Source organism: Mus pahari, chromosome 13, assembly GCF_900095145.1.
Source record: "Mus pahari chromosome 13, PAHARI_EIJ_v1.1, whole genome shotgun sequence".
In the NCBI taxonomy this organism is placed as follows: Eukaryota; Metazoa; Chordata; class Mammalia; order Rodentia; family Muridae; genus Mus; species Mus pahari.
The window spans coordinates 44,862,688-44,889,309 of record NC_034602.1 but is presented as its reverse complement, the minus strand read 5'-3'; the positions used below and the strand labels follow the sequence as shown (position 1 = coordinate 44,889,309).

General features: G+C 41.0%; 1 protein-coding gene across 1 annotated transcript in view; it reads right to left on the bottom strand.

The window, feature by feature from the left end:
* Window positions 1-417: 417 nt before the first annotated feature.
* The window catches only part of Pi4k2b (phosphatidylinositol 4-kinase type 2 beta), a 29,575-nt gene continuing 3,370 nt past the window's right edge, over window positions 418-26,622 (bottom strand). Inside the window, exons 2-10 of the mRNA XM_021210899.2 lie at window positions 21,541-21,677; window positions 19,028-19,228; window positions 18,305-18,436; window positions 17,571-17,724; window positions 15,916-15,983; window positions 13,663-13,762; window positions 9,762-9,895; window positions 8,329-8,388; window positions 418-2,186 (exon numbers count right to left, since the gene is read on the bottom strand). Of these exons, the coding sequence (XP_021066558.1) occupies window positions 2,013-2,186; window positions 8,329-8,388; window positions 9,762-9,895; window positions 13,663-13,762; window positions 15,916-15,983; window positions 17,571-17,724; window positions 18,305-18,436; window positions 19,028-19,228; window positions 21,541-21,677 (1,160 nt within the window). The 3' untranslated portion in view covers window positions 418-2,012. The remainder of the gene's footprint in view (window positions 2,187-8,328; window positions 8,389-9,761; window positions 9,896-13,662; window positions 13,763-15,915; window positions 15,984-17,570; window positions 17,725-18,304; window positions 18,437-19,027; window positions 19,229-21,540; window positions 21,678-26,622) is intronic.

The following is a 26,622-nucleotide window of genomic DNA, read 5'->3' as shown; positions in this document are numbered from 1 at the left end:
CTTCCTTAAGCACTGCAAAGGCACGCTCCCCAGGATGTAGTTCAGTGGCCCAATGACTTAATGTGCAAGGTTCCCTTCAGGGATTGTGTGTTTCAATACTTTGTCCCCAAAGAGGGGTGGGTCATGAGAAGCATCACTGGGGTGGGTCTTGAGGAGGGTCACAAGGACAGGCCTTGAGGTTTTGCTTTCTGTTTTTGTTTTTTTCTAACTCAGCCCCCGTTCTGCCCAGTCTTTGCCTCCTTCTTGTGGGTGTGGTGTTACCAAGTGCCTCCATCTCTGGTGTCCATGCCTTCCCACAAGGATGACTGTTTACCGTCCAACAGGTAAGTCAGAACAACCCTCTCACCCTGAGTTACCTCCTGTTTATAACATAACTAGAAGCATTCTAAACATTTAATACACAGGAACAATGTAGCCTCAAGACAATGATTTTTATTCCTTTTGTTTATCATATTTGACAATATAAATATGCTCATTAAAAAACCCTCAATATTTAAATAAGAATTAAGTTTATGAATGTTTACAAAGTACAGCATAAGTACTTTCACTTGTAATTTTTAAATATCCCAACTATTCTAACAAGGTCAGACATTTAAAAATAGTCTTAAACTATTTCAATTTTAGACTATAAAACAGTAGCAATTTACTAGGTTCTCTGTTATAAAAATTAATATAGCAATTTTCAAAACAATGAAAAAATCATTTGTGAAAGCTGTACCACAGCAGAGGCAAGTATGCCCTCTCTTGCAGAAGACACCTTGGAAAGGCACAAATCAATGGCTAGGATTTACCAACAGGTGGTGGTATAGTTTGCTACTCCAGTTTGGTTGCCATTATCTCAGAAGAGGTAGGAGGACTGTGTCCAACAGACTCCTCAGGGCAGCGGTATCTCATTCCTTACCTGCACCAAGGGCTCCGCCCCGTAAGGATTCCAGAGAGACGGTGGCTGCCACACCTTAATTTAACCACCTGGATGTAACCACCTTTTCATACAAAAATAGCTCATTAAAAAAATCCTAAGACAGCAACCTAAAGGTAACCGTGACATCAGCCTCCAGTTGCCCCGGGGGTGCCTGAGCACCATGCTCCCGACCTCAGTACACACTTCAGGGAACGGCTTACTTTGAAGTGAGGTTCCACACTGACTGCAGTACAGAACTAATTAAGATTAGTGTTTTGAAGTACTAATTTTAAATTATTTGATCCCATATGAGAAAAAAAAAAAAAACAAGAATTTTTTGGGGCAATGAGGGACTTTTAAAATACTGGAGATCTACCTTAATTTCATTATTATTCCATTCAATTCTCAGTTATTTCTTGTTTTTAAAACAGGAGGGGAGATGTCTTCAGATTTTTTTCCCCCTTCACTAAAACAGAATAATTCATCAACAAATATATCAAAATTCAAAACTTACTGTCACATGGGCAGAACTTAACTTTCAGGATCCCGGTAATGACCACCTTTGGGCACTTGATTCCAGTTTTAAAACAGCAGCTTTTAAACTGAAGGTAAAGCTGCTTTACCTCACTGTCTGCTCTACCCGCTGGCCCCTCTTTTGGGAGTCTACAAGAGCAGTTTCTGGCTTGGCCATCCTCAAAAGTCTTTTGGAATGAATGTAAGAAGATTCTTCTTGTGTTTAAAAAGTATACAAAACATTCCTGTATTCAAAGTCAATACAGGAATTCTAGCTGGAATTCTATAGAACTACAGTCATGCTAGCATGTGTAAACCATGAAGTTACTTTTTAAAGTAATAACAACATAAAATACAATTTTTCTATAAAAATACAATATCGGAGATAATAGCACTTCTTCCCTGAAATAGAATTTAATATTTGGACAAAAAAAAATCGTAAACTTTTGATTACATTCAAAATATAGTATTATTTTCTATGTATTTAAAGACTTGAATTATTTGAGGTTTTGGCGACTGGGGCTCTCAGCAGCAGATTTACATCACTGTAATATTTTATCAGCACAGTAACACCACACAGTTGTTCCCCTTACATCTGCTACCAGGAGGAAAAGAACGGCTTCCTGCAGTGGACCGTCTGGGTGAAGGAGCTGCCCTGGTGTACCACACGGCCCTGGCTACCAGATTTGCTGCACTCCACGATCACACATGGCATCTGTGCTAGCTGCATAGGACTCTTCCCATCTCTCAGCGCCTGAGTGAGGTTTAAGATCTGTGGAAAGACAAGAGACGCTCATCAATCTGGAGTAAGTGCTGTAAATATGGACCATACGTATATACTCGTAAACACACATGGATATACAGGATTAGAATAAAACAAAATCGTTTTTTTACCAACTGGAATTTTAAACTACTGCAGAATGTTCTGATGTCCAACAGCAGTGAAGTCAAAGACTAAAGAAATCAAAAGAATAGAAATTGATAGAAAACTTAAATACTGTTTTAAATGCCTGCCTTATACGACTCATGTATTCAACAAATAAGTCGCCTTCCCACCAAGGCTTTCTCTTCTGTGTGCTGGGATATGACTACTGAAGTAACTACACATACTTTCTGCCTTCATTGTAGCAGAGGACAAGGATCAGTAAACACTAAACTGTGCATTAGAAAGGGAAAACAGGAAGCAGGCTAAGTAAATGAGACAAGTCAGAAAGTCAACCATTTTTAAAAAAGTTTTTAAAACCCTACTTTCAAATAAGAAAAATAAAACCAGAAAAAAAGTAATATATAATATATATGATATGTACATAATAATTATATATATATATATATATACTTTTAGTGGTTTATTACTGTATGTGTCTGTGTGTGTATGTGTTATATACACACTGCATATAATATATACATATATTCTGTGCTCAGTCAAAATATCTTAGAATTTCTACTTTGGGGCATGTAGGTATGTCTATGAACCTCAATTCATAGGTGATAGCTAATTTACCCCTTTGTTCATATATTTGGGGAGATAGACAGTGGTCAGTGTCTCATTCTGTAGGTCTGGCTGACCTAGAACTTGCTATGTAGATGTGGCTGGCTTCAAACTTGGAAAGATCCTCCTTCCTCTGCCTCTGAATCCTAGAATTAAAGGTGTCTGTCTATCACTGTGCCAGCTATCATGTTTTTAGTCTCTTCTTTCATTCTTTATGCAGCCCTTGCTGTCTTGGACCTTAGCTATGTAGACCAGGCTAGCCTCCATCTCAGACATCCACCTGCCACTACCTCCTGGGTGCTGTGCCCACACCACAGATAGAATTGTAATAACGCATCTTCCTTTTCCCTGCATCGAAGAAAATGTTTCTTATTTTGTATTTTAGGCATGCCATTACCTCCCCTTCCGGTATCTTAAAAAAAAAAAAACATCTGATATACACATGTTATGCATTTCTCTGGTTCTTATGAAAAAGTGACAAACAGTAAGCTTCAACAGGAAGCAAGCCCATGTTCACATGTGAGCTAACGTGACAGTACTTTGAACAGCATAAATCATATGTATTTCTAGATTCAACTATTTCAACTATTTAATGTATTGGGGAAAAAATCATTATTAGCAATTTAGTTAGATTATATTTTATAATGTCTTTAAAAATTCCTAGGTTATCATGTAACAACTTACAAAATTTACGTTTGTAAGCACTGTCCATATCATGATCCTAAAAATGTGGACCACCATGACTATAGAAAAGAGTTCTGACTAGTTTCTTCTAATAAACTTGGGTTTTTAAAAATTCTATTCCGATTGGTGTGCGCTGCCACTTTAATCCCAGCACTGGGGGAGGGGGACAGAGGCAGGTGGAACTCTGAGTTCAAGGTCAGCCTGCTCTATAGAGTTCCAGGACAGCCAGGGCTACACAAATAAACCTAATCTCTTTTTTTTTGGGGGGGGGGGGTTCGAGAAAGGGTTTCTCTGTATAGCCCTGGCTGTCCTGGAACTCACTTTGTAGACCAGGCTGGCCTCGAACTCAGAAATCCACCTGCCTCTGCCTCCTGAATGCTGGGATTAAAGGCATGGGCCACCACGCCCAGCTTACAATTTTTTTTGTTTTTTTGTTTTTGTTGGTTTTTTTGTTTTGTTTTTTAATCTTAAGAACAAAAGCAATGAAAATCTGTCCCAAGCTTGTTAATCCAAGTTACCATTTTAAGTAATGCATGATATTGCTGGACTCTATAAAAACAGAAGAATGTTACAGAGAATTCGGAAGACAGAAAGGTACAAGAAAATGAAAATTACATGATATCATTTTTCAGATCATTCTATAGCAGCAGCAGAATTCAATCCTTATTTGTCTCGACCATTAGTTTTCCCTGGGAGTTCAGAAGACACTGGGTAGTTTTGCATTTATTACCAGAGGTGCCTTTACAGAGTGGCCCCTCCTGTGCTGGGACAGGAACTCAACAGCAGGGAAAGCCATGCGTTCCCTAGAAGAACCCACGACTGAAACGAAGGCCAGTGAGCAAATGGCTGCAAAGCATCATGGCGCACACCACCTCTGTGAGCGGTGCCTCCCTACCTCCAACCAATCCCACCCTGACTCACCAGGCGGTGACCTGCTTGTCTCACTGCTCAGCTTGTATGTAAGCCTATACTATATGCATAAATCCAAGAGAAGTATTTTAAACACATTCATTTAGAGTGTGTGTGTGTGTGTGTGTGTGTGTGTGTGTGTGTGTGTATGGCATGTGGAAACTAGAAGACAACTTGAGGGAGTTGGTTCTCTCCACCACATAGGTTCCAAGAATTGTACTTAGGTCATCAGGTTTGGCAGCAAGGAGCCTTACTCTCCGAGCCATCTCACCAGCCTGGGAGTTATGTTTCTAAAAAAATGGAACAAATGCTACAGACAAGAGGAACAACTAGACTTGTGCACTGATATGGTGCCTGGTGAGGTCTCAGGAATGGTAAAGGCAGACAGCTGCAATGACTGCTTTCCTCACAGACCTTCACAGTTCAGCTAACAAAGTCACTACTCTCCTTACATAAAACCACACATATGCCACTTCTGCTTAACCTCACAGTAGTCAACATGTTGATTTTAAAACCAAGTATGCACTACTACAGGGATGTACTGGAGGTCAGAGGACAACCTGCAAAAGTCAGTTCTCTCCTTCCAACATGTGGGGACCAGAGGATTTAACCCAGACATAAGGTTTGACACCAAGAACCCCCTTTTTTATTCTGAGACAGTCTCACTAGGTAGCCCTGGCTGTCCTGGAACTTGTTATGTAGCCCAGCCTGGCTGGCCTCAAACTCAGAGATCTATCTGCCTGTTTCTGCTAGAAATAAAAAAGTGTGCCACCACACCTAGCTCCTCCCACCATGCCTAGCCCCTCCTGCTAGTCTGGTTACATGATTTGTACTTTGCCATAGTTCCTGGAGGCAGAGGCTGGTGGATCTCCTGTAGGTTCAAGCCAGTCTGGCCTAAATAATGAGCTACAAGACAATCAGAGCTACATAGAAAGACTGTCTCAACAAACAAACAAACACAAACATAAAACCACAAAACAAAAACAAAACAAAACAAAAAGCATGGGAAGGAGCTGACAGAAACAGCAGGGGCCTCTTGCTTGGGGCAGTGATGGGAAGGACGGTGCTCTGTGTGGAACACATAAAGCCAAGGCTATTCTGTTGGTATTGATAAGCACCATTTTCTAGTGTAAATTTGGTTTAAAAGAAAGACCAATTCCTTCCTAGGACAGTTTTATAAAAAAAAAAAAAAAAGCCAACATAGAGCTACATAACCAGGTCCATGGTCAAAAGACATTATGCTTTTTGGCCATCAGAAAGCTCAAAATCAAATTAAAACAAGAAAACTGAGTCTGCGAGATGGTTCACTGGCTAATGCACTTGCCATGCAAGCCTGAGGGCCAGACAGAGACTGGTGTCCCAGAATCCACATACAGCAGGGTAGGCTCCCAGCCCACTTCACGAGCAAGAAAAGCAGAGACAGGCAAGAGAGCCCCCAAAGCAAGCTGGCCAGACAGGCTCAGGGGCAAGGAGAGGACCTGTCTCAGTACATAAGGAGGAAAGCATCAAGGAAGATACCGCATGTCAACTCAGGCTTCTGCATGCATGCACACACATGTGCCTGTGTACATGTATCAACAGACATACATGTAAGAAATAAAATCAGGATATCAAATCAAATTATGTGATCAAACACTACCATCTTGTTCTTTTCTTTCTTCATATCTTGACCTGTCCTGTAACCCCCTTCTCTCTCTCTCTTCCTCCCTCCCTCCCTCCCTTTCCCCCCTCCTTCCCTCTCACCCTCCCTCCCTCCCCCCTCTCCCTTTCTCTCTCTCTTAGAGAGAAGATCCTCTATGTGGTCCATACTGATCTTGAACTGAGGACCCTCCTGCGTCAGCCTCTGAAGCACTGGGGTTATGAATGCACACTGTAAGGAACAGCTCTACTGCACCTATTTTTCTAATAGTTAACTCTTTATGAATGAGAGGCTATGAATAAAGACGGCAGATACCAACTGTCTTATCTAACTTCAGAACTCAATGTCATCACCTCAGGCAGATAGGATGGGCTGTTATTATTATTATTATTGTTTTTTCAAGACAGGGTTTCTCTATGTAGCCCTGGTTGTCCTGGAACTCACTTTGTAGACCAGGCTGGCCTCGAACTCAGAAATCAGCCTGCCTCTGCCTCCCGAGTGCTGGGATTAAAGGCGTGCGCCACAACGCCCTATTATTTTTTTTTTAATTTCTCTTGTGTGAACTCCAATTCATAAATGAAACTTACAAGATTGTATATAACATTTTTAATTTAAAATGACACTCCTAAAATAAATACACAAAAGTTCCCTCTTATTATTGGGTTTCAGTTACCTATCATAGTCAGCCTCAGTTTAAATTTATTGAAAGGAAAATTTAAAAAAACAGGCAATTTGTACGTTTCAGTTCATTATTATAATTATTCCATTTTCTTCCTGTCATTACTGATCAGATTTCATCACAGGTTATTTGTCTCCAGTGCCTGGTTTCAGGTGTCTGCTGGAGAACTTAGGACAGGTCTCCAGAGGATAAGAGCAGACGGTTCTACACACTCAGGGACAGAAGTCGAGAAGATGAACCTCACTCATATGCCAAGTTAATTTGTTTCAAGCAAAAAATCAAATCAGGCCTTAATTCTTTCTTACCTGAGCGTGCGGTTCCAATCCACCTGGGAGGGCAACCCTCTGCTGTCTAAGCCCTGGCCCCTCCCCCTTCTGCTGACATGGCAGCCTCCTAGCTGGGCTCCCTAGCCCTGGCTCATCGGTGAAGGACACGGGCAAGACTGTGGTGCTTCACCCCTCCACAGCCTCTTTACCACCATTAGGGGTCCTGCTGCTGAGAGCGAGGCCTCCCTGTCCCTCACTCAGCACACACACAAACATAAAACCTCACAGTTTCAGAGAGTACGCAGAAGCAGCCTGGGGAAAGAATTCCCCTTCAATTATGTCCATTCTATCACAACTCTTCTTTAAGTTCCTAACTGCTGCAATCTCTCCCACAGGGATCATGCCCTAGCTCCTAAGGGCCTCTGCACTCTGGCTCTCTTACTAGCTACATCTGTAAAAATCTGATAAATTACAGCTACCATTATACCACTATTTCTAATACAATAGTCAGTGCAAAACTTAGACTCATTTCTGACACAACACAGTATCAAATAGCTGTTATGTTAAATATATATTTTTAGGATGAGGACATTAGTTTGGAGTCACTACACCAGTTTTTTATCTGAAATCTTCCTTCTGGAAATGAGCTGAAGCAGGTGGCATTGCTTGTGCATGAGCATGGGCTTTAGGCCCATGCAGCAGACCTAGGACTTTAGCTCAGGCCCATGAGCTGAGGGAGCGAGCATGCAAGGACTGAGCTGACATTCCGTAGTTCTCACTGTGGGCACGCAACCTCGCAGATGGATTGCTCTAGAAAAGCTGCGTGTGTTCCACATGGAAAATTACCTACTGGCAAGAGAATGTGGAACAGAAATGTTCATGCAAGTGTCTCTGAGGAAGAAAAACATAGGAACACACAGAAAACAGCAAAATGGGTATGAGCGGGGCTGAGGATGGCATTCAGTGGGAAAATATTTGCCTGCACGCACTGTGCAAGCTGGATTCCATGTGGAGTACTTAAAGGGGCAGAAGGCAGTTACGCCAAGCAAACAACTGGCTAAATAAACAACACACGAGGGGAAATCGCTAATTTATAGGGCAATAGAGATGCAATCCTACTTAAACCGACCTCGCCTCATCGCCTGAACTATCTAGGTGCAGCATCCCAGATCGTCCTAGGAGCCACACTATGTCACAGAGGGCAAAGCTGGTAACTGTCTCAACAAACAATAGCAAACAGTGACCTACCTGGCCTCTCATCACAGACATCTGATTTTCAAAAGCAGCTCTGTCAAATCCTTTGTCAGTCTGTTACAGAAAGTGGGGGAGAGGTTAATACAGTTCCCAACACCAACACCTTTAAAACAAATACCAAACTTTAAAAAAAAAACCCTTGTACATAGTAAATAAGGCCATAAGAAAGCTTCCCTATTGATAACATGAGAAAAGACTGTTTTAATCTGATGTTTTGGAAAGGCCCAAAACAAGAGAAAATTTATTTGCTTATATCCAGAAAGAATTTAATATGAGTCAATGAGTTTAGGCTTTTTATAAGATTTAATTCCTATCAGGTCACAAAGCATACATTACAATTTAAAGAGTAATTCTGTAAAAAAAAAAAAATCCAACTTGAAAAAAGTCTTGATTTAATACTCAGTAAATATAACTTTATAAATGTATATATAATAAAAACAAAATTGCTAATCCCTCTCTATTGTGCCAGACTATGCTATTAGCACAAGTAAGTAAATGAGGTTTAACGCATTTTCTTTGACAATCAAAACTAAATACTGTAAAGATTAACGTATGAAAAAATCTTTGCCTAGTTTTTCCTCAAGAACTATGTATACATGTGTCCATCTGCAGCCAAGAGTGGGCTATTGGTACTAAATGAAAATAAAATTAGGGCTGGAGAGATGACTCAGCGGATAAGAACACTGGCTGCACTGGCAGTTTGAGTCCTAGCACCAATATGGCTGTGCACAACCTTCTTCTGGCCTCTCCCAGTCTCTGTGCCACCCCTTACCAGAGGACACAGATTCCCATGCAGACTAAATATCCATATACTAAAAAGATTAATATTTTTTAAATGCTGATATAAGACAGATCTCTATTTACAGTCCAAATTTGGGCAATGAACTTGGTTTTTCTCAACATAAATTTCATCAATAGTTAGATGATAAAAATAGTGTTACAGGATGTTATATATTTAGAGTTAAATATAAACATAAGAAAGCATGGTGCTTATTATGGGAAAAGTCTATTTGTCTCCAGTGTGATATTACAGCCTTTGGACATGAGGTCTCTGAATGGTGATCAAGACATGAAGGTGTACCTCCCAGGAATGGGACTAATTCCCTTAGAAGCAACAGCATGTGCGATGTAGTGACTGAGAAGTTAACGGAGCACAGACTGGAAGAAAGCAGCCATGCCCCCAGCCCGACCTCAGACTTCTAGCCCCCAAGCTGAGGAAGATTTGGGCACTGCATGAGGGGCCCAGCCTGTGGCAGCCTGCCCTACAGTCCTATGGGAGCTGAGGATGAGCTCAGGGGTCAAATCCTCACTGACCCTCAGTGCAATCCCTAACACCCCAGAAAGAAAAAGAAAAAGTAAAATTGTAATGTGAAAAACAATAAATGTATACCTGTGAAGCTGAAACACTGTAGAAATGAAATGTTTACCTTAAAAAGTTCATAAAGATCTTCACACAAGTCTTGTACAAAGTTCATGTCAGAAATATAAGGTAGAATCAAGTTTCGAGTTTCTTCAGAGAAAGGAACTTTTGCTTGAGGAAGCCAAGCCCAGTGAAATGGATCTAGTGAGAAAAGACATGGTAATGAGTAGTGAGTAGCAGCTGGATGAGACTCACGTTTATCCAGTTCTTTCCTATAGTTCCCAGCTTCTTCCAAATACCGGAAAAAGAAACTCATGGAACACGATCAAAAATGCAAGCTCTTCAGAATCCAGGCTCAGACGGCCAGTCAGGACGCCAAGGGACGGGAAGGTCTTGTCCGGACCTGTTCTGTTTCTGAGCTTCACACAGTAAGAGGTGGGATTTGATAATGAGTCCAGTTCAAACAGCCCTATCTCAAAAAGCACATCACATTTGGGTTTAAGAAAGTGGTGGGAACCTGAAATCGATCACACACCCAGTCAAGTCCCATGGATGAGATCCTGTCTTCCACAGCTACAAATGATCAGGAGTTGAGGAACTTGTACACAGAGCAAGTTCCAAAACTTAAATTAGGATGTAGATAAATGGCTTTAAAGGATTACAAAAGCTCATTTATGAGCCTACAGCTAGGAAGTAGTTTAGCACTCGACTAGGAAGATTACTAGATCAGTGGAATCTACTAATCTACTAATTAGTAGACACTAATTAGGAGGAGACACAGGAAGATTCCGGAATCACCAACCGGATGAATGTGAAATGCCCCTCAGAACATCATGTGTTTGGTATGTGATGACGTTTGGGAAGCTGTGGAATCTTCTGGACATGGGGCTTAAACAGCAGCTGTGGGGCTACAGGAGCAGAGCTAGGGAATTACAGTTAAATTAAATGGTTGGTTAAAATGTAAAGTATCTACTTCATGCTCCTGCCCCCTCCCCCACACTAACTTCTTATTATAGCCCTACCTATCCTGGGACATGTTATACACACCAGGCTGGCCTTGAACTCAGAGATCTGCTTACTTCTGCCTCTTGGATCCTGGATCACAGGAGCACCACAGTGTAGGCACAGACCTGCCTCATGCTTTTAATGTCTCCTCCACTATCCATTCTCTATTACAGATGGGCTGTGTTCCCTTAACCATGAGACAGAATAAATTCCTTCTCCCTTATATTGCTTCAGTCAGACATCTGGACACAGCAATGAGAAAAGCTAACTGCCCTTAGGGTCGTCCCTTATTTCTAACCACATCTTCTCCTGGTGTGAGACTTAAACTCTGTTTTTCGTGTATGGCCAATGTTCCTCTAAGCTATTTTTCCTCTCCATTCTCTTAACAATTTCATTTAAAAGGCCCTTATTCTTTGTCTCTTTCTGCTTCCAATCCTGGTCCTTCAGCTTCTGCTATGACCACCCACCCTCTCCAGCACCTCCGGGCCTGCCTCTCTCTCACAGCCCAAGTGTAGCTGCATCTCATCCCCGTTATGAAGTTCTTCCATTGTGGCCTTGTGGCTACCACTCTCTTGGTTGTCTTTCTGTCTTGTAAGGAAGGCACTCCCCATCTCTGCTGGCTTTCCCTGCCTTCTTTTTATGTTACTGTTCCCAAGATTCTATTAATACCCCTGTCCCTTCATTCACTGGGCATTCATCAATCTTTTATTGAGTATTTATGCTCCTGGCACTGTATTAGGCAATGATGTTTGTTCTCCATGATTTCCCTGGATGACAGTAAATAAAGGCATGGCTTTCACTATAAAGATGACAGCTAAGACATCCCTGCACCCTTAATACCAATTCTTCCATAAGCTCCAGACCCTTGTTCCCCAACCGCATGTTTGGCAAAGCTTCCCAGATGTTTTATGGGAACTTTATAAACCTATCACTTTAAAAAAAGCAATTTGCATATAGGTTTGCAATGACTAGTGGGAAAATAAAATGCAACCACAGACATTTCATGTAAGTTCCACAAAATGCAGGAAAAGAAAGGCAAACAAATCAGAATGTATGGTAAATTAAAAAAATAGGTAACTCCAAATTCATCGATTAAAAGACTCAGGCAGGGTTAAAAGAAATTAGCTGATGCTTTATGTCATACCTAAAACAGAACGGTGGAAGTTAAAAACAAAAGTATAGGAGCCTGATATAGCTGTCTCCTGAGGGGCTCTTTCAGAGTCTGACAAATACAGAGGCGGATGCTTGCAGCCAACCACTGGACTGAGCATGGGGTCCCCAATGGAGGAGTTAGAAAAAGGACTGAAGGAGCTGAAAGGGTTTGCAAGCCATATGAAGAACAATAATACCAACCAATCAGACCCCCCAGAGCTCCCAGGGACTAAACCACCAACCAAAGAGTACACATGGAGGGACCCATGGCTTCAGCCAAATATATAGCAGAAGATGGCCTTGTTGGACATCAATGGGGAGAGAGGTCCTTGATCCTGTGAAGTCTCGATGCCCCAGTGTAGGGGAATGCCAAGGCAGGGAGGTACGAGTGGGTGGGTGGGTGGGGGAGCACCCTCATAGAAGAATGGGGAGGGAGGATGGGATAGGGGGTTTCCAGAGGGGAAACCAGGAAAGGGGATAACATTTGAAATGTAAATAAATAAAATATCCAATTAAAAAAAAAACAAAAGTATAGAATAACAACTAGTAAATGCTAACAAAAATAAAAGATGATGTAGCAACATCACAGCAGAAAAAAAATGCAAAAACCACTAAGAACAATAAAGTATACTACATTTTACACAAATGATCCTGGGAATATTAAACACTGGGTCTATTGTATATGAAACACAAAGTCAAAAGACAGACGAAAGTCATTATTAAAAAAAAATCAGTTATGGCCTCTCAAAAACTAACAAATTAAGTTAAAGACAAGGTGAGGACATTCTAGGACTAATAACTAACAAGTTTTAATGAACAAACATAGGAGGAAACTTTATGCCCAATTATTTCAAATACAGTCCTTTATATTGATTATATTTATAATCATAAAGAAACTACCAACAATGTGAAAAAATGTTCGCAAAGGTCATATTCATATTGCAGTACACTGGAAAACAGTACTAAAGGGAGTTGTGAAAATGCCAAGATTGGCTGGGTGTGGTGGCACCCATCTTAATCCCAGAACTCTGCAGGCAGAGGCAAGAGTGAGTTCCAGGCCAGCCAAGGCTACACAGGGAAACCTTAAGAAAGAAGAGGAGGAAGAAAAGGAGGAGGAGGAGGAGGGAGAGGAGAAATTCAAGACATGGATAATTTAAAATACAACAAAAAATATCCCATAGTTAGGCAGAGTGGCCACCCAGGCCTTTAATCCCAGCACTTGGGCAGAGGCAGGTGGATCTCTGAGTTTGTGGCCAGTCGGGTCCTACAGAGTGAGTTCCAGGATAGTCAGGGTTACACAGAGAAACCTGTCTTGAAAAGCAAAACAAAACATACAAAAAAGTTCCCAAACTGGCTCCAAATGTATCAAAAGCAATCTCTCTGCGGCAGGAGAGACAGGAGGGGACTAACCATCATGGAAGTGGCACAGAGACAGGAGGGGACTAACCATCATGGAAGTGGCACAGAGACAGGAGGGGACTAACCATCATGGAAGTGGCACAGAGGTCTGAATCTTGCTAAAGCAATGAAGCCAAAACATTAGCATACAACTCTACCAAGACATTGTGACAGACCATTTCCATGTTAATACCTTAGAAATCAGAGTTACCAAACTTAGTTCCAAGATCCAAACCAAAAACGATCATCCAAAAAAGTCTACGAACAATAACAAGACCCAAGCTACTTTTATCTTCAAAGCCCCAGGGGCTAGAATTGAGCCCTAATGAATGACACTTTATCTCCTTTCCTTTGCAGTTTCCATTTCGGGCAGTTCTGTACTCTCCTTACCTGGAAGAACTCTAAATACTTACACGCTCTCCATTCGTCAGGATGTTTAAAGGGAAATGCTAGCCCATTATCAATTGCTGCTATTTTAATAAGCAATTGTTTACTATCAATCCAGTTTGATTCCTAAAGGGGAGAAAAATGATCTATTGGTAACAGATTCTATAAAAATATTTCAAAATGATCAATTTACTCACAATACTTATTGAGGGTCAAGTGCATGCTGTCTTGAAAATCTATAAAATTAAAATTAGGTTTCCAGAAAGAATACAAAAATCATACAAGAAGAGACAGTCTTTATAAACAATAAACGTTTCATAATTGTTACCTTTAAAAATTAGGATTATATGTTTCTTTAGTAAATTATTTAACATTTTTCCTTTCTGGAGAAAAAAGGTTGAAAATACTAATTTAGAGAGAGTATACAATGCAATCCATTGCTTAAATGTTGGCTATTTGCCTACTCTTACTTTTCCTTAAAAAAAAATATTTGATTCTATGTATCTAGCTGTTTTGCCTCCATGTATGTATAGCACATGAAAGGACCAGAAGAGGACGACATACTTCCTGGAACTGGAGTTACAGAGAGGACCCTAAGGGACCATGTAGGTGCAGGGATATTGAACACAGGCTACTTGGGAAAGCGGCTGGTGATCTTAACTACTGAGCATCTCTCCAGCCCCCATCATGGCTTCTTTTGGTAAGCATACTTTTAAGCTACTTTATGGCTAAAGTTTGTCTTTTGATCTTGCTAAGCACTATGCATACCAATTTTCAAATTTCCTGTATAACTACTTAATAGTACAAACACTGCGAAGTGACGCAACAGCTTGAGTGGTAACTTGAGAGCAGAGATCAAATATTGAAGAAATTATTGCAAACAGTCTACAGTTTGTATATTCTTTTAAACTTAAGAACTATCCTAAAAGTGTATCTTATGTAAATATCTAAAATTCAAACTTATGAACGAGAATGGCCCCCACAGGCTCATGAGTTTGAATACCTGGTCCCCAGCTGGTGAAAAAATGAGGCGAGGCCTTATTGGAGCACGTGTGTCACTGGGGCTTGGTTTTAAAAGTCCAAGCCATTCCCAGTTAGCTCTCTCTGCCTCGTACTTGTGGACCAAGATATGAGCTCTTAACTACTGTTCCAGTGTCACACCTGCCATGACAGTCATGGACTCTAATCCTCTGGAAGTCCCCAATAAACCCTTTCTTATATAAGTTGATTTGGATATGGTGTCTCTTATAGCAGTAGAAAAGTAACTGAGAAAGGTACCCAAGGTTGATAACAATGAATCTGAAATCTGTAATTCCGATAGTGTGGAACATCTATTCAACCTATTATGTAAGCTTAAACCAGTTTGTTATAAATAGAAGTTCCTTTTTTAAAGTTCAGAGGACATAATTCACAAGTAAAATGCATATTTACCTAACACTGAATGGAAATACTTAGAACAAAACTAGTAAATACTCACATGTCCCGAGATATCAGAAGCCTTTATTACATAAAAGGAGGGAAAAGGTGGTTTTTCTAAAAATGTCCAAAGCTTTACAAAAGTACTGAGTGGATATCATACTTTGGTCTCCAATACACATACAAAAGAGATAGGAAGGAGGGAAAGGAAAGAGGGAAGGGGGACAGTCTTTGTTCTGAGAATATAGTATAGACCTGGGAGTATGGCTCTGTTGGTAAAATGCTTGCAGCACAAGCCCGAGACCCCGAGTTTTACATTCAGAACCCATGAAAAAGCCAGGTATGGCAGTGCACACCTGCAATCCTAGTGTTAAGGAGGCTGAGACAGGCCCCAGGAACTCAATAAGCAGCCAGCCTAGCTTATGGGGCAAGGTCTAATGAGATATCCTGTCTCAAAAGCAAGGTGGATGGCTCCTGAGGAATGACACCCAAGCTCACCCCTGTTCTTCACATATGAATACAAGTCCTCACCTTACAACACACATATGAAATGCAATGTGAACAAAATAATAGAAGAAAGACGAGAACAGAGAAAAGGGATCAGAAAGCAAGAATCTAGCTGGGTGGGCAGTGTACACTGTAATCCATCACTTGGGAGACAGAAGTAGGGTTCAAGGTCAACTATGGCTATAGAGCAAGTTTGAGGCCAGATGGGGCTATGTGAGACCCTGAGTTAAAAACAAGTAAAACCAAGCAACACAAATAAATCTCCATCACCAGCAGCAACAAGGTAAAGAATAGCTTCAAGGTGTCTGCTGTTACATAAACTGAACACATACTTCTACACACTAAATTTTCCTTACCTCACTTTCAATTTTCTTTGCATACTTCATATCATCATATTTGACTAGCCAGTTATCATTTCCCCTGTCTTTAAAAAGAAATAAAAATGTTAGTTGACACTTAGAGACAGTGTGGCTTCATACTAAGGGGAGAAATCTAATCCTCCAGTTGTTGAGATTTTCCTTGGTTTTCTGTAGCAGATTCCCCATAGATATGCTGACTAGTCTATGTCAATATGACACACAGACTTGAGTCATCTGAAAGGAGGGAACCTCAGTTGAGAAAATGCCTACATAAGATCCAGCTGGAAGGCATTTTTCTTAGTGATTGTTGGAGGAGGGCCCAACCCACTGTGGGTGCTTTCTCCCTGGGCTGATGATAGTCCTGGGTTGGTCATAAGAAAGCAGGCTGAGCAAGCCATGGAGAGCAAGCCAGTGAGCAGCACCCCTCCACTGCCTCTGTAGCAGTTCCTGCCTCCAGGTTCCTGCTTCATTTGATGATAAACCAAATATATCTTTTCCTCCCCAACTTGTTTTTTGGTCATGGTGTTTCATTGCATCAATAAAAACCCTAACTAAGAACAGAAAAGTTAAGATTTAACACAACTTTAAAAACACTGGAGTGGTGGCACACACCTTTAATCCCAGCACTCGGGAGGCAGAGGCAGGCAGATTTCTGAGTTCGAGGCCAGCCTGGTCTACAAAGTGAGATCCAGGACAGCCAGGGCTACACAGAGAAACCCTGTCTCGAAAAACCAAAACAAACAAACAAACAAACAAAAAACCAAAACAAACAAACAAACAAAAAAAACACTGTCAATGTAAGCTGACATTTACTAAACTTTTCTCTGTGCCAGATTATTGTTCTAAGTGTTTTACCTATATTAACTGATCTGACCCTCAGAGCCACCCTGTAAGGAAAAGGCAATGGCTAGATCAAGCTTCATTCAATCAAGGATAATGTCTTTTCACCTGAGTAAGAAGCACATTTGCCCTGGCCGGTAGGCACATTCAAAGCAGCCTCACCCAGTGTCAACATCTGGGTACTCTGGACTGGTTTTAATATTAACTTAAGACCATTTAATTAAGAAAGTCAAATTGAGAAAACTATATGATGCTTTTGAGAAGCTAATGTAAGAGATGAAAAACAAACTTGATTGAAGTAGTAGTTCCCAAGATGTAGGATGCGTAAGAATTCCCAGGAGGCCTTTGAAGCACACGCCTGGACCCTGTGCTATCTGGGTGGTATCTGAGAAGATGTATGTTGAGTAAGTTCTCATGAATTACTGACCCGAGTGTCTTGGGAACTAGAGCTTTGACATATCTACATCATGGTTCCCTCACAGCACAGCGCAAACAAAAGGTTTCATGTTTCCCACATGACATAATGGTTATGCATATCAAAGTAAGAATCTTTTCCTAAACATAGATGGCATTTCTAGTCTCTGGCTTTGTCCTGCTTTTAGGCAACTCCACCTGAGGGGACAGGAAGTGTTCCCTGTGCTTCAGTATGTCCCTCAGCACAGGACAATCTGCCCAGGGAGGTCAGAGCTTCCTCTGTTTCCAAGACCACAGAGGACTGGGCCTTGGGACTCTCTTACACCAACATTTATGGTTCTGATTTTAGTAACTCAGTTTACAGCTGAAGAGACAGAGTAAGGGAGAGAAGTCCGTACCTGTGTTTCTGATGATGTAATCCAGGATCACTAATCTTTCAAACTGGGACTGAAACTGTTTTCTAATGTTCTCTGGAAGAGGGTCCGCTTCAAACCTCCTAAGCCAATACTCAGCCTCCTTGTAATCCTTCACAAACAGCTGAAAGGAACCAACCTATAATTTCAAGAAGTATAGTTAGAAAGGACAGGTACAAGCATAAAGGCATTACTTTTTAAGTTTCTTAGCAGTAGCCTCACAAAATGTTATGTAAGCACAGCAAAAGAAAAATAGCAGTTAACACTAATCTAGATAAGCCAAGTTGCACGCCAGGCAAGTGCTCTACTGGGAACTGGGACTGTACTCTAGGCATCCTCTCTCCATCCCCTCAGAGCTCCTGCCAAACATCTTTATTCAACTGCACCGAAACTCCTTGCTACTATGAGATCAAAAGGAGAAAGGCTTTTCTTTTTTCTTTTCTTTCCTTTTTTTTTTTTTTTTTTGAGACAGGGTTTTCTCTGTGTAGCCCTGGAACTCACTCTGTAGACCAAGCTAGCCTTGAACTCAGAAATCCACCTGCCTCTGCCTCCCAAGTGCTGGGATTAAAGGCATGTGCCACCACTGCCCGGCCTTTTCTTTTTTCTTATTTCCACAGCCGACATCAGGGTGCCCGATGTCTAGCCACACACCTCATCGCAGGCGCTTAGGGACACATGTCTAACTGCTCTGAAAGCAAGCTTATTCTAGAGTATCTTACCTTAGGAGGAAGTCCTATCCGATGGAACTTTCTGCCTACTTTTGGTACTTTCTCTAAGGCATACTTCTTGCCTTTTGATTTTGCACGGTCGATTGCACTGTAGTTAAATGTCTCACTGACAAGCCAAACCACCTAGAAAAATGGCTAGAGTTTGGATCATGGCATTTCCATTCACACTGATCATCAAGTTCACACTAAAGCTGTAAGTGAGCAAGGTCTAATCCTGTAACAAAGCTTCCAGAGACCCTAAACCACAAAGGCGAGAGAACTTTAAATGGCATGTGTTTCTTTCAAAACGGGTATAAAAAGCAGTCTAAAGTTTCCAGTGGGAAAAAATAAGAACCTTGAAATATATAGAACTAAGAACAAACATTTTTGAGAAGGCATCAGATAAAATTATATAAAGTCCCCAAAGAAGACAAGGGCAATATTGTGACCATGTTAACATTAGCAGGATCAAGGGATCTCTAGATCCACGCCTGATCCTTTTCTGCTTTCTAAATACTAGTCCTCTCGTCTTCTCTGTTAGCGTCTTGTGACCTCCCAGGAACAAAAGACATTCCCTTCACTTCTGTATGGAGCTATCCCCAAGTGTTGCTCCCGACCCCTGAGTTATGACAAAGGGATTCTACTCTAGGTTCTATCACTGGGGTCCTCACTCAAGGGTCCACAAGTAAGTGAGTAAGTACAGGCGGTCAGACTATAAAGCAAGCTCTCTTTTACCTTTGTTTTAGGGACAATGCCCAGATTGAGTTTGACATCTACCAGGTAGGCACCAGCTTCAGAGAGGTACCCCTGGTTAGGAAGCAGGCAGCCTCGGCCAAAGCAGCAGGGACAGCAAACCTTATGGACGTACTTGGTCCACTTGGGGTTCAGCTGGCCATAAGGCTCTTCTGATTTGGGTTTAAACACGCCAATAATATTCTATGGGGGAGAAAAGTAGAAATCCTATTAGCCTTTAAAGGTCAGATGGATAACAATCTACAAAACGCATGGCAATAAATAAGATTTACAGAAAACTCCCAAGTACTAAGATGACTGATGCCAATCACATTCTGAGAATTAATTGCATTTAAAATCAACAATCCCACGTAACAGCGTTTTTCGAATTTTGCTTGGACAAACCTTAGAAAGCAAGACAAGGCTTCATGCCATTTAACTGCATTAATTTCATGTGTTCTGTGTTACTGCTCTTACAAAATAACATTAGGTTATGCCCCCTCCCGACCTCACCCGCCCCCTTCTCTTTATGGCTAGGTTGTCCAGGCTAATTTCAAACTCACTTTCTCCTGTCTCAGACTGCACTTTATGAAAGCAAGCAGTGCTGTGTGTTATGATCTACTAAATATCCAATTACACACTCCCTCACTATCTCCTTTCCCTGCTGTGCTAAATATTCTAAAACAGAGAAGGAATCCATTGGAGTTTATCTCCAGGACTCAGAACAGGTCCTGATACACAGTATGTACTCAAGTAATGCTTCAAAAATGCTAACAAATAACATAATCTGAACATCTACACTGTCAGCAGCTTTCACTTAAGGTTTCTCCAGATATGTTTTTCATGAACCCATCTTAACTCTCTCCCAGGAAGAAAAACTTTGGCCATGGATGGTGGTACATACCTGTAATCCAAGAACTTAGTGGGTTAGCTAAGGCAAGAGGATAGTGAGTTCTGGGCTAGCCTGAGACATGTAACAAAACTCTTGTCATAAGAGAAAAAAATAAAGAAGATCTACAATTGTTAGTACCAATCTAGTAAAGTATATTCCTTATATTCATGGCTCAAATATCTTAGACAAGAAATAAAAATATAATTTAAATACAATTTATTTATAATGTTATAAATTCTAAAAAAAAAAAAAAATTTAACTTAAAAAAAGAAAAAAAGAAGAAGAAGAAGTCAAGCCTGGAAGTAAGGCTTGTGGCTCCACATCTAGGAGCCCTAGCACTTGAGAGGCTGAGACACTCTGCTGCTATAGAACGAGCTCTAAGTCAGCATGACCTACAGAGGAAGACTGTCTCAAAGCCAATGATCACCATCACAATAACAACAACAAAACAACAAACCTTGAAATAATGACTGGTTCCTACAGTAAGAAATGGGGTGGGGGACTGGGCTGGGTATAACCCAGCTGGCCAAGGGCTGGCCTCGCCTTGGGTTCTATCCCTAGAATCACTTAAACCCAGGCAATACGTAGACACTTGTAAGCCTGGCACTCGTAAGGCAGGCAGAGAAGGTGTTCATCAGCCCAGGACATACAGGATCCTGTCTCCAAAATTCCTACTCCCCTATGAAAGAAAAAAAAAAAAATGTGGGTCTGACCATAGCACAAATGTTATACCTCCTTTTGTTATTTAACAAGTAGGATTATGCTTTTAAAAAAAAATCACTTTGAAAATATAAGTTCAATTATTTGGAGGAGGGTTGAAATGATAAACTTTCTCTTTCATGAAGAAAGGACTGTGGGTTATGTACTACACAGAAAGCTTTTAGAAAGGACAGCACCATTTCTGAAAACCTCTGGACTCAGTGGAAAAAGTACGTATCGACTTCTCTTTCCACTCCAGAGTTAGAGTTCACTTCAAGTTGCTGCACTCCAATGCCCTCAAGCTTCGCCATGTCTCTTTTCCTCGGCATACTGCCAGGAAAATACTCCTAGGGCACTGAACTACACCTTAGAAACTAAATCAAGCATTGGGAAATGACATTAGACAGGGTTTTGAAAGTTCCAACTTGCACTGTTCTTGGTTAATATGGTAGCAGGGCTATAAAGGAGGGACTATGAGTATGCATTTAACAAATCCTCAAGTAAATAGGGCTATAAGATAAATGCTGGGCTGGTGAGATGGCTCAGTGGGTAAGAGCACCCGCCTGCTCTTCTGAAGGTCCAGAGTTCAAATCCCAGCAACCACATGGTGGCTCATAACCATCCGTAACAAGATCTGATGCCCTCTTCTGGAGTGTCTGAAGACAGCTACAGTGTACTTACATATAATAAATAAATAAATCTTAAAAAAGAAAAAAGATAAATGCTTGACACTAAATATGGAAGCAAAAAGCTACAGCTGGATACTGCCAGCTCCACTTCTATATTAACAAAAGTAACTACTGACCTTTATTTTGGAAAAGAGGGAACAAACAGATATAATAGGAAAGTAACTTCAGAAACTCAGACATTTCACATTCAAAGTAGTGTCTTCCAAAAATTTGTGTAAGATATGTGAAGTTCTCACCCTTTTAGAATCCTTTACAAAGTAACTTCCACTTGACCCTTGAGAAATTCTTTCTGGGAAAACTCCAATTTCTATTGCTTGTTCTGCTTTCAATACAGTATCAGCAAATTCTGGATCTTCCAAGAATGTATTTGTTTCTGAAATAACAGCAATCACTGCATTAGACCAGCTGTGTGGATGCTCTTACTATGGACCTGTGTTGAGTGGCTTCAGGACAGTAAGGTAGAGAAAAAGGAAATCAAACATCAGATGGTCAGCTATGATCCTCTCAGTTGACCTTAAGTGCTTGTGTGTGTTCCTGTGTACGTGTGTACATACATAGAGGTCAAAGGTCAACACGGAGGCGTTTCTCAGGATGGGTTCCTCTGGAGGGATCCTTAACCCCCCCCCCCTGGTGTGTATAGGTATTTTGCTTACAAATATGCCAGTGCCTGGTATCCTGGGACACTACAATAGAGCATTAGATGCCCTGGGACTAGAGCTACACAACTCAGGTTTCTGGAAGGTCAGTGCTCCTACTGCCGAGCTATCTCTCTAGCTCGCTCCCCTTAAACATTTAGTTAGTCGTTCACTTATTTACTGTCTGTATGTGTGCCATTTTCACGCATGGAAGCCAGAGGACAACTTTAGGAATCTTTTCAGTTTCCACCACGTGGGTCCTGGGGATCAGACTCTGGTGGTCAGGCATGGCAGTGAGCCCTTTTACCTCCCTGATCTGAACCACCTCCCCAACCCCAACTTTTTTAGGAAAATGGACAGGGGTTTCTTGTTGGGAACTGGGGCCTGCCAATGAGCCTAGGCTGACTAGCCAGTGAGCCCTGGGGACCTGCTGTCAGTGCCCCAACAGTACTGGGATTCCAAGTGCATTTTTATATCAAGCTGCCCCTCTGTTCTCTATAGCCCTTCGCTCACACTCCTTCAGCAGATTTTACTCCTTCCAGTATAAGGACTTAACCACGTATCCCCCAGGTCTGGTTCATGCTCTCCTGTTCTCTTTCAGCACTCACCACCCCCAGCTCCCGCCCTCAACTCCCACTACTGTACCCAGCCTCTTTTCTTGGCTGCTAAAAGACAGCTCAGGACTTCCTACCCTCAGAACTTAATTCTGTATCTCTTCCACCTCTCCCAAGCACAGCCACTCTGCCCTATTCCAATGATGCCAATGCTGTTATCTTCCAGTTGCTTGGTTCAAAAACCTTGGATTCAGCAATGATCTCACCCTCCCAATCTTCACATCTGACGTATAAACCAGCCTTAAGTATCCAAAACACAAACTCTTATAACCTCTGCTCCTACAACGAAGTCAGCCCTATCAACTCCTTCCTAAATTACATTAAGCCAATTCACCATTATATCCTTCCTTTGTATCAAACAGCCTAAGGGTTTCCCATTTCACTCTAAGCAAAAGGCCTCTACATCTCCTTACCCAACTGCTGCTAATCTCTGCTTTATCTGAGCATATCTCCTGATTTGTCAGTTCCGAGCAGAGGACTTTTTATTTGTACTGTTGTGCCCTCAGAACTTGCAGTTTCCAGAACATAATAAGCACTCAATAATCACCTGATGATAAATTAATAATGAATCATTCAGAATGCAAAGACAAACCAAAAGCCATTTTAATTTGAAAGGTACTTCAACTCTATATGTACATTATTATGAAACTTCAAAACACAATCAACTTTAATTCAGACAGAAATAAAACTGTTATTTACTTTAAAAAAAGTCTTTGCTGACAAAAATAACTATTTGGACTTTACTAAAAATTAGCAAAGCATTTTAATCATGTCTATACAACTGAGATGCTCATTCCAAACAACCCTTGTTTGTCCCTTGAAACTAGTTAAGAATTAAGTGAGGAATTCTAACCTTGGTGACTCTGGACAGGGATCAGTATATAGTGGGCATTTATATTTATTTGAATAATACAGGCACCAGTAGCCATTATCATTAGTCAAATGATATTTCTTACACATCAGAGATTTACAGGTCCCTTTAAAAACATTGATATTTCCTGTGCATGAGTGTTTGACTGCACATATGTATGTGCAACATGTGCATGCCTGGTGCCTGAGCGTAGAAGTCAGTGCTGGAGATCCCTGACTTGGAACTGGAGGTATAGACGGTTGGGAACAGCTTTGTGGGTGTTAGGAACTGAACCCAGGTCCTCTTGTAAGAGCAGAGCCATCTCTGCAGCCCCAGTGGATGGGTCCTTAATGAAAATGATCTTAAAAAGTTACCGATTCCAACCTTGTTCCTAATGCTGGGATGCTTTCCAAACTGTATCTCCAGCAAGTGATCTTCAGAGGAATGTAACAAAATGATCTCAAAGAGAGATCATTTCTTTTCCTTACTAATATTTTTTGTATGCATGAAAACAAACACAAACTTCTTTTTCCAGAAAAGGAGTCTCTTGCAGTTTGACACTCTATCCTAGACCTGCCACCTGGAGCAAATCCCAAGTCTACTTTACCCCTTTCTTTCTGTGACAGTTCTTCACACAGACGAGGGTCACTTCATGTTCTCCAGTCTCTCACTGTCTGCCTCCTCTCATATCAAAGTGCTCAGGATTTCCATAGCCTTGTTCCCCGCCTACTTCATGCCCCCACTTTTATTTTCTTTGAGATCAATTTTTTTTAAAGCTGTATTTATTTTTATATGTCTTGCTTACATGTATGTATGTGCACCAAGTACCTGGTGTCTATGGAAGCCCAAAGAGGACCCTGGAGGCCCTGGAACAGGAATCACAGATGACGGTGAGTCTGCCATGCATATACTGAGAACCAAGCCCAGGTCCTTCAGAACAGCAGTAAATGCTCTAAACCATGGAGTCATCTTTCCAGTCCCATGCTTCAGTTTTCCAGTTTCTCCATAGAATAAGGCTTCCAGAACCAAGAAACCCATTGCAGAACAGAGACGCTCTAGTCTTGATATCAACTCAAAAGAAGAGGCCTTATAATGCTGCATTCGTTACTGAGGATCCTGTCACACACTACTAGTTTATATTAAGATGACTCAACTCTAAGACCACTGTGGTCTCTCCCATCTGCAACAGTTCCTTAGGATACTCCATGCACACGGTTACTATTAAATGTTACTGAACTGACATGTGGGTTACACTTTAAAGTTTATCACACACACTCTCGTCCTTGCTGTCATGGAACCCACAACCACTCTCTAAATATTTAGTAACTCAGCTTCAGCCAAAATCAGATCAACCAAGAGGGTATTTCTGTACAATAAGCCAGAATGTTCTTAGCCTCTTAATGAAACAGCATCTTCCTCACTGGAAATGTCCATCCTCTTACTTGAAAATGGCCTGGATTTACCAACACAATCTACAAAGGTATTCAGATGTAAGATAGATAGATAGATAGATAGATAGATAGATAGATAGATAGATAGATAGATAGATAGATAGATAGATAGATGAGATAACTGATCCTAATTATCATGAGAGAAAAGGCAGTTTTAAATATTTTCAAATCAAAGCAATTAGTTTTCAGGAGCTAATTTTTCATTAAACTGTGCCCTTGGCAATTACATTCAACAATTCCTCACATCCAGGTGATTTAAATACACACTGGTAATGGGTTTAACTTGAACACTCACAGATATCACATTGCTTTGTGCTATGGATAATTTGAAGTCTTCTTGTTGGCATCTGGTTTGAGTTTCAGTAGTAGAAGACACAGTTAATTGTATTTTCTTTTTGTGAAGAGGTATGAGAGGGACTGAACTTAAAGCCCCTTGAGAACCACTGTACCCTGCACTACACTCCTGGTCCTTGTCACCTTTTTTTTCCTTTTTTTTTTTTAGTTAAAACTATGTTAATACTTTTAAGGAATAAATTGTTATTTTGATTTGTGTACATGCCAGAAAAATCCTCAAATTTTTCTTTTTCTAAATATATATATATATATATATATATATATATTTTTTTTTTTTTTAAATTAAGTGTATATATTGCATGGTGGAAGGTTGTGTGTGTGAATGGAGGTGCCTCTGGAGTTTGCATGTGGTCATCAGGCCTCTAGTGTTGTGAACTGCCCTAGCTGAGTGCCAGGAACTGAACTTGGGTCCACTACTCTTGCAGTGGCTGCCTTAGTCACCACCCCAGACCTCAAAAAATATGTTCAAAGGAGAAACCCAATTTTATCCTTGCACCATCATTTGGGTCACCTCTAAGAGTGGTGGCTCTGTAGTCAAGTTCCAGCCTTATTCAGGTCTCTAATTTTCACAGATGTCCACCCAGCTTAACTCTCTGAACTGCCTTTACAAGTCCCAGAGAAAACTAAGCTTCCTTCCCACAACTCCCATTTGCTGTTCACATTTAAAACTGTAACAAAATGACCGAGAATCTGGGAAAGCACAGACCTTTGTTCTGATTTCTAATGTATCACATGTACTTAGCACATGAATGGACCTCAAGAAATCCATCTAAAAAGTATCCATTTGATCATAGCAAAGACAGTCACGGGTGCTCTGGAAAATACAGATTCTAAAAAGCTATTGTGTCACCTTTTAGGGTTAGATGAATATAAGCAGGCATGGTAACTGAACATTCTTTCATTTTAATAAACCAACAACAACACATCCTCCCTTGAAGATGAGAACTACACTTTACTCATCTTTCCTGCATCTTACTAATGAGTTTGGCAATTAAACATGCCTCGAGGGTTGATGCCACTCCCCTGGTCCTTTTATCTAAGACCTGGCTCCCAGACTTCCCAGGAGCCCTCAGCTTTCCCTGTCAGGCCTCATACAGGGCCCATCAGAACTGTGTTAAGTGACCATTACCTCCACTGGGCTACAAAGCTCAGTGGAAATATAGCAGTTAACCACAAGCCACCAATTGATATAGGTTACTTACTATCGGTTCCTAAAGACTTACTTTCTACTGGCACCCAGCAGATAATCAAATATTTGATGATTGATGTCCATTTCTGTAGTAAATGGATAAGAATGGCTGAAAATTTTGCTTGTTTTGTAGATAAGAGTCCTATTGAATTGGACTAGGCTGGCCTTGACCTCACTAGCCCAGACTAGCCTTAAACCTAAGCTTTTTGCTCCTGCCTCAGCCTT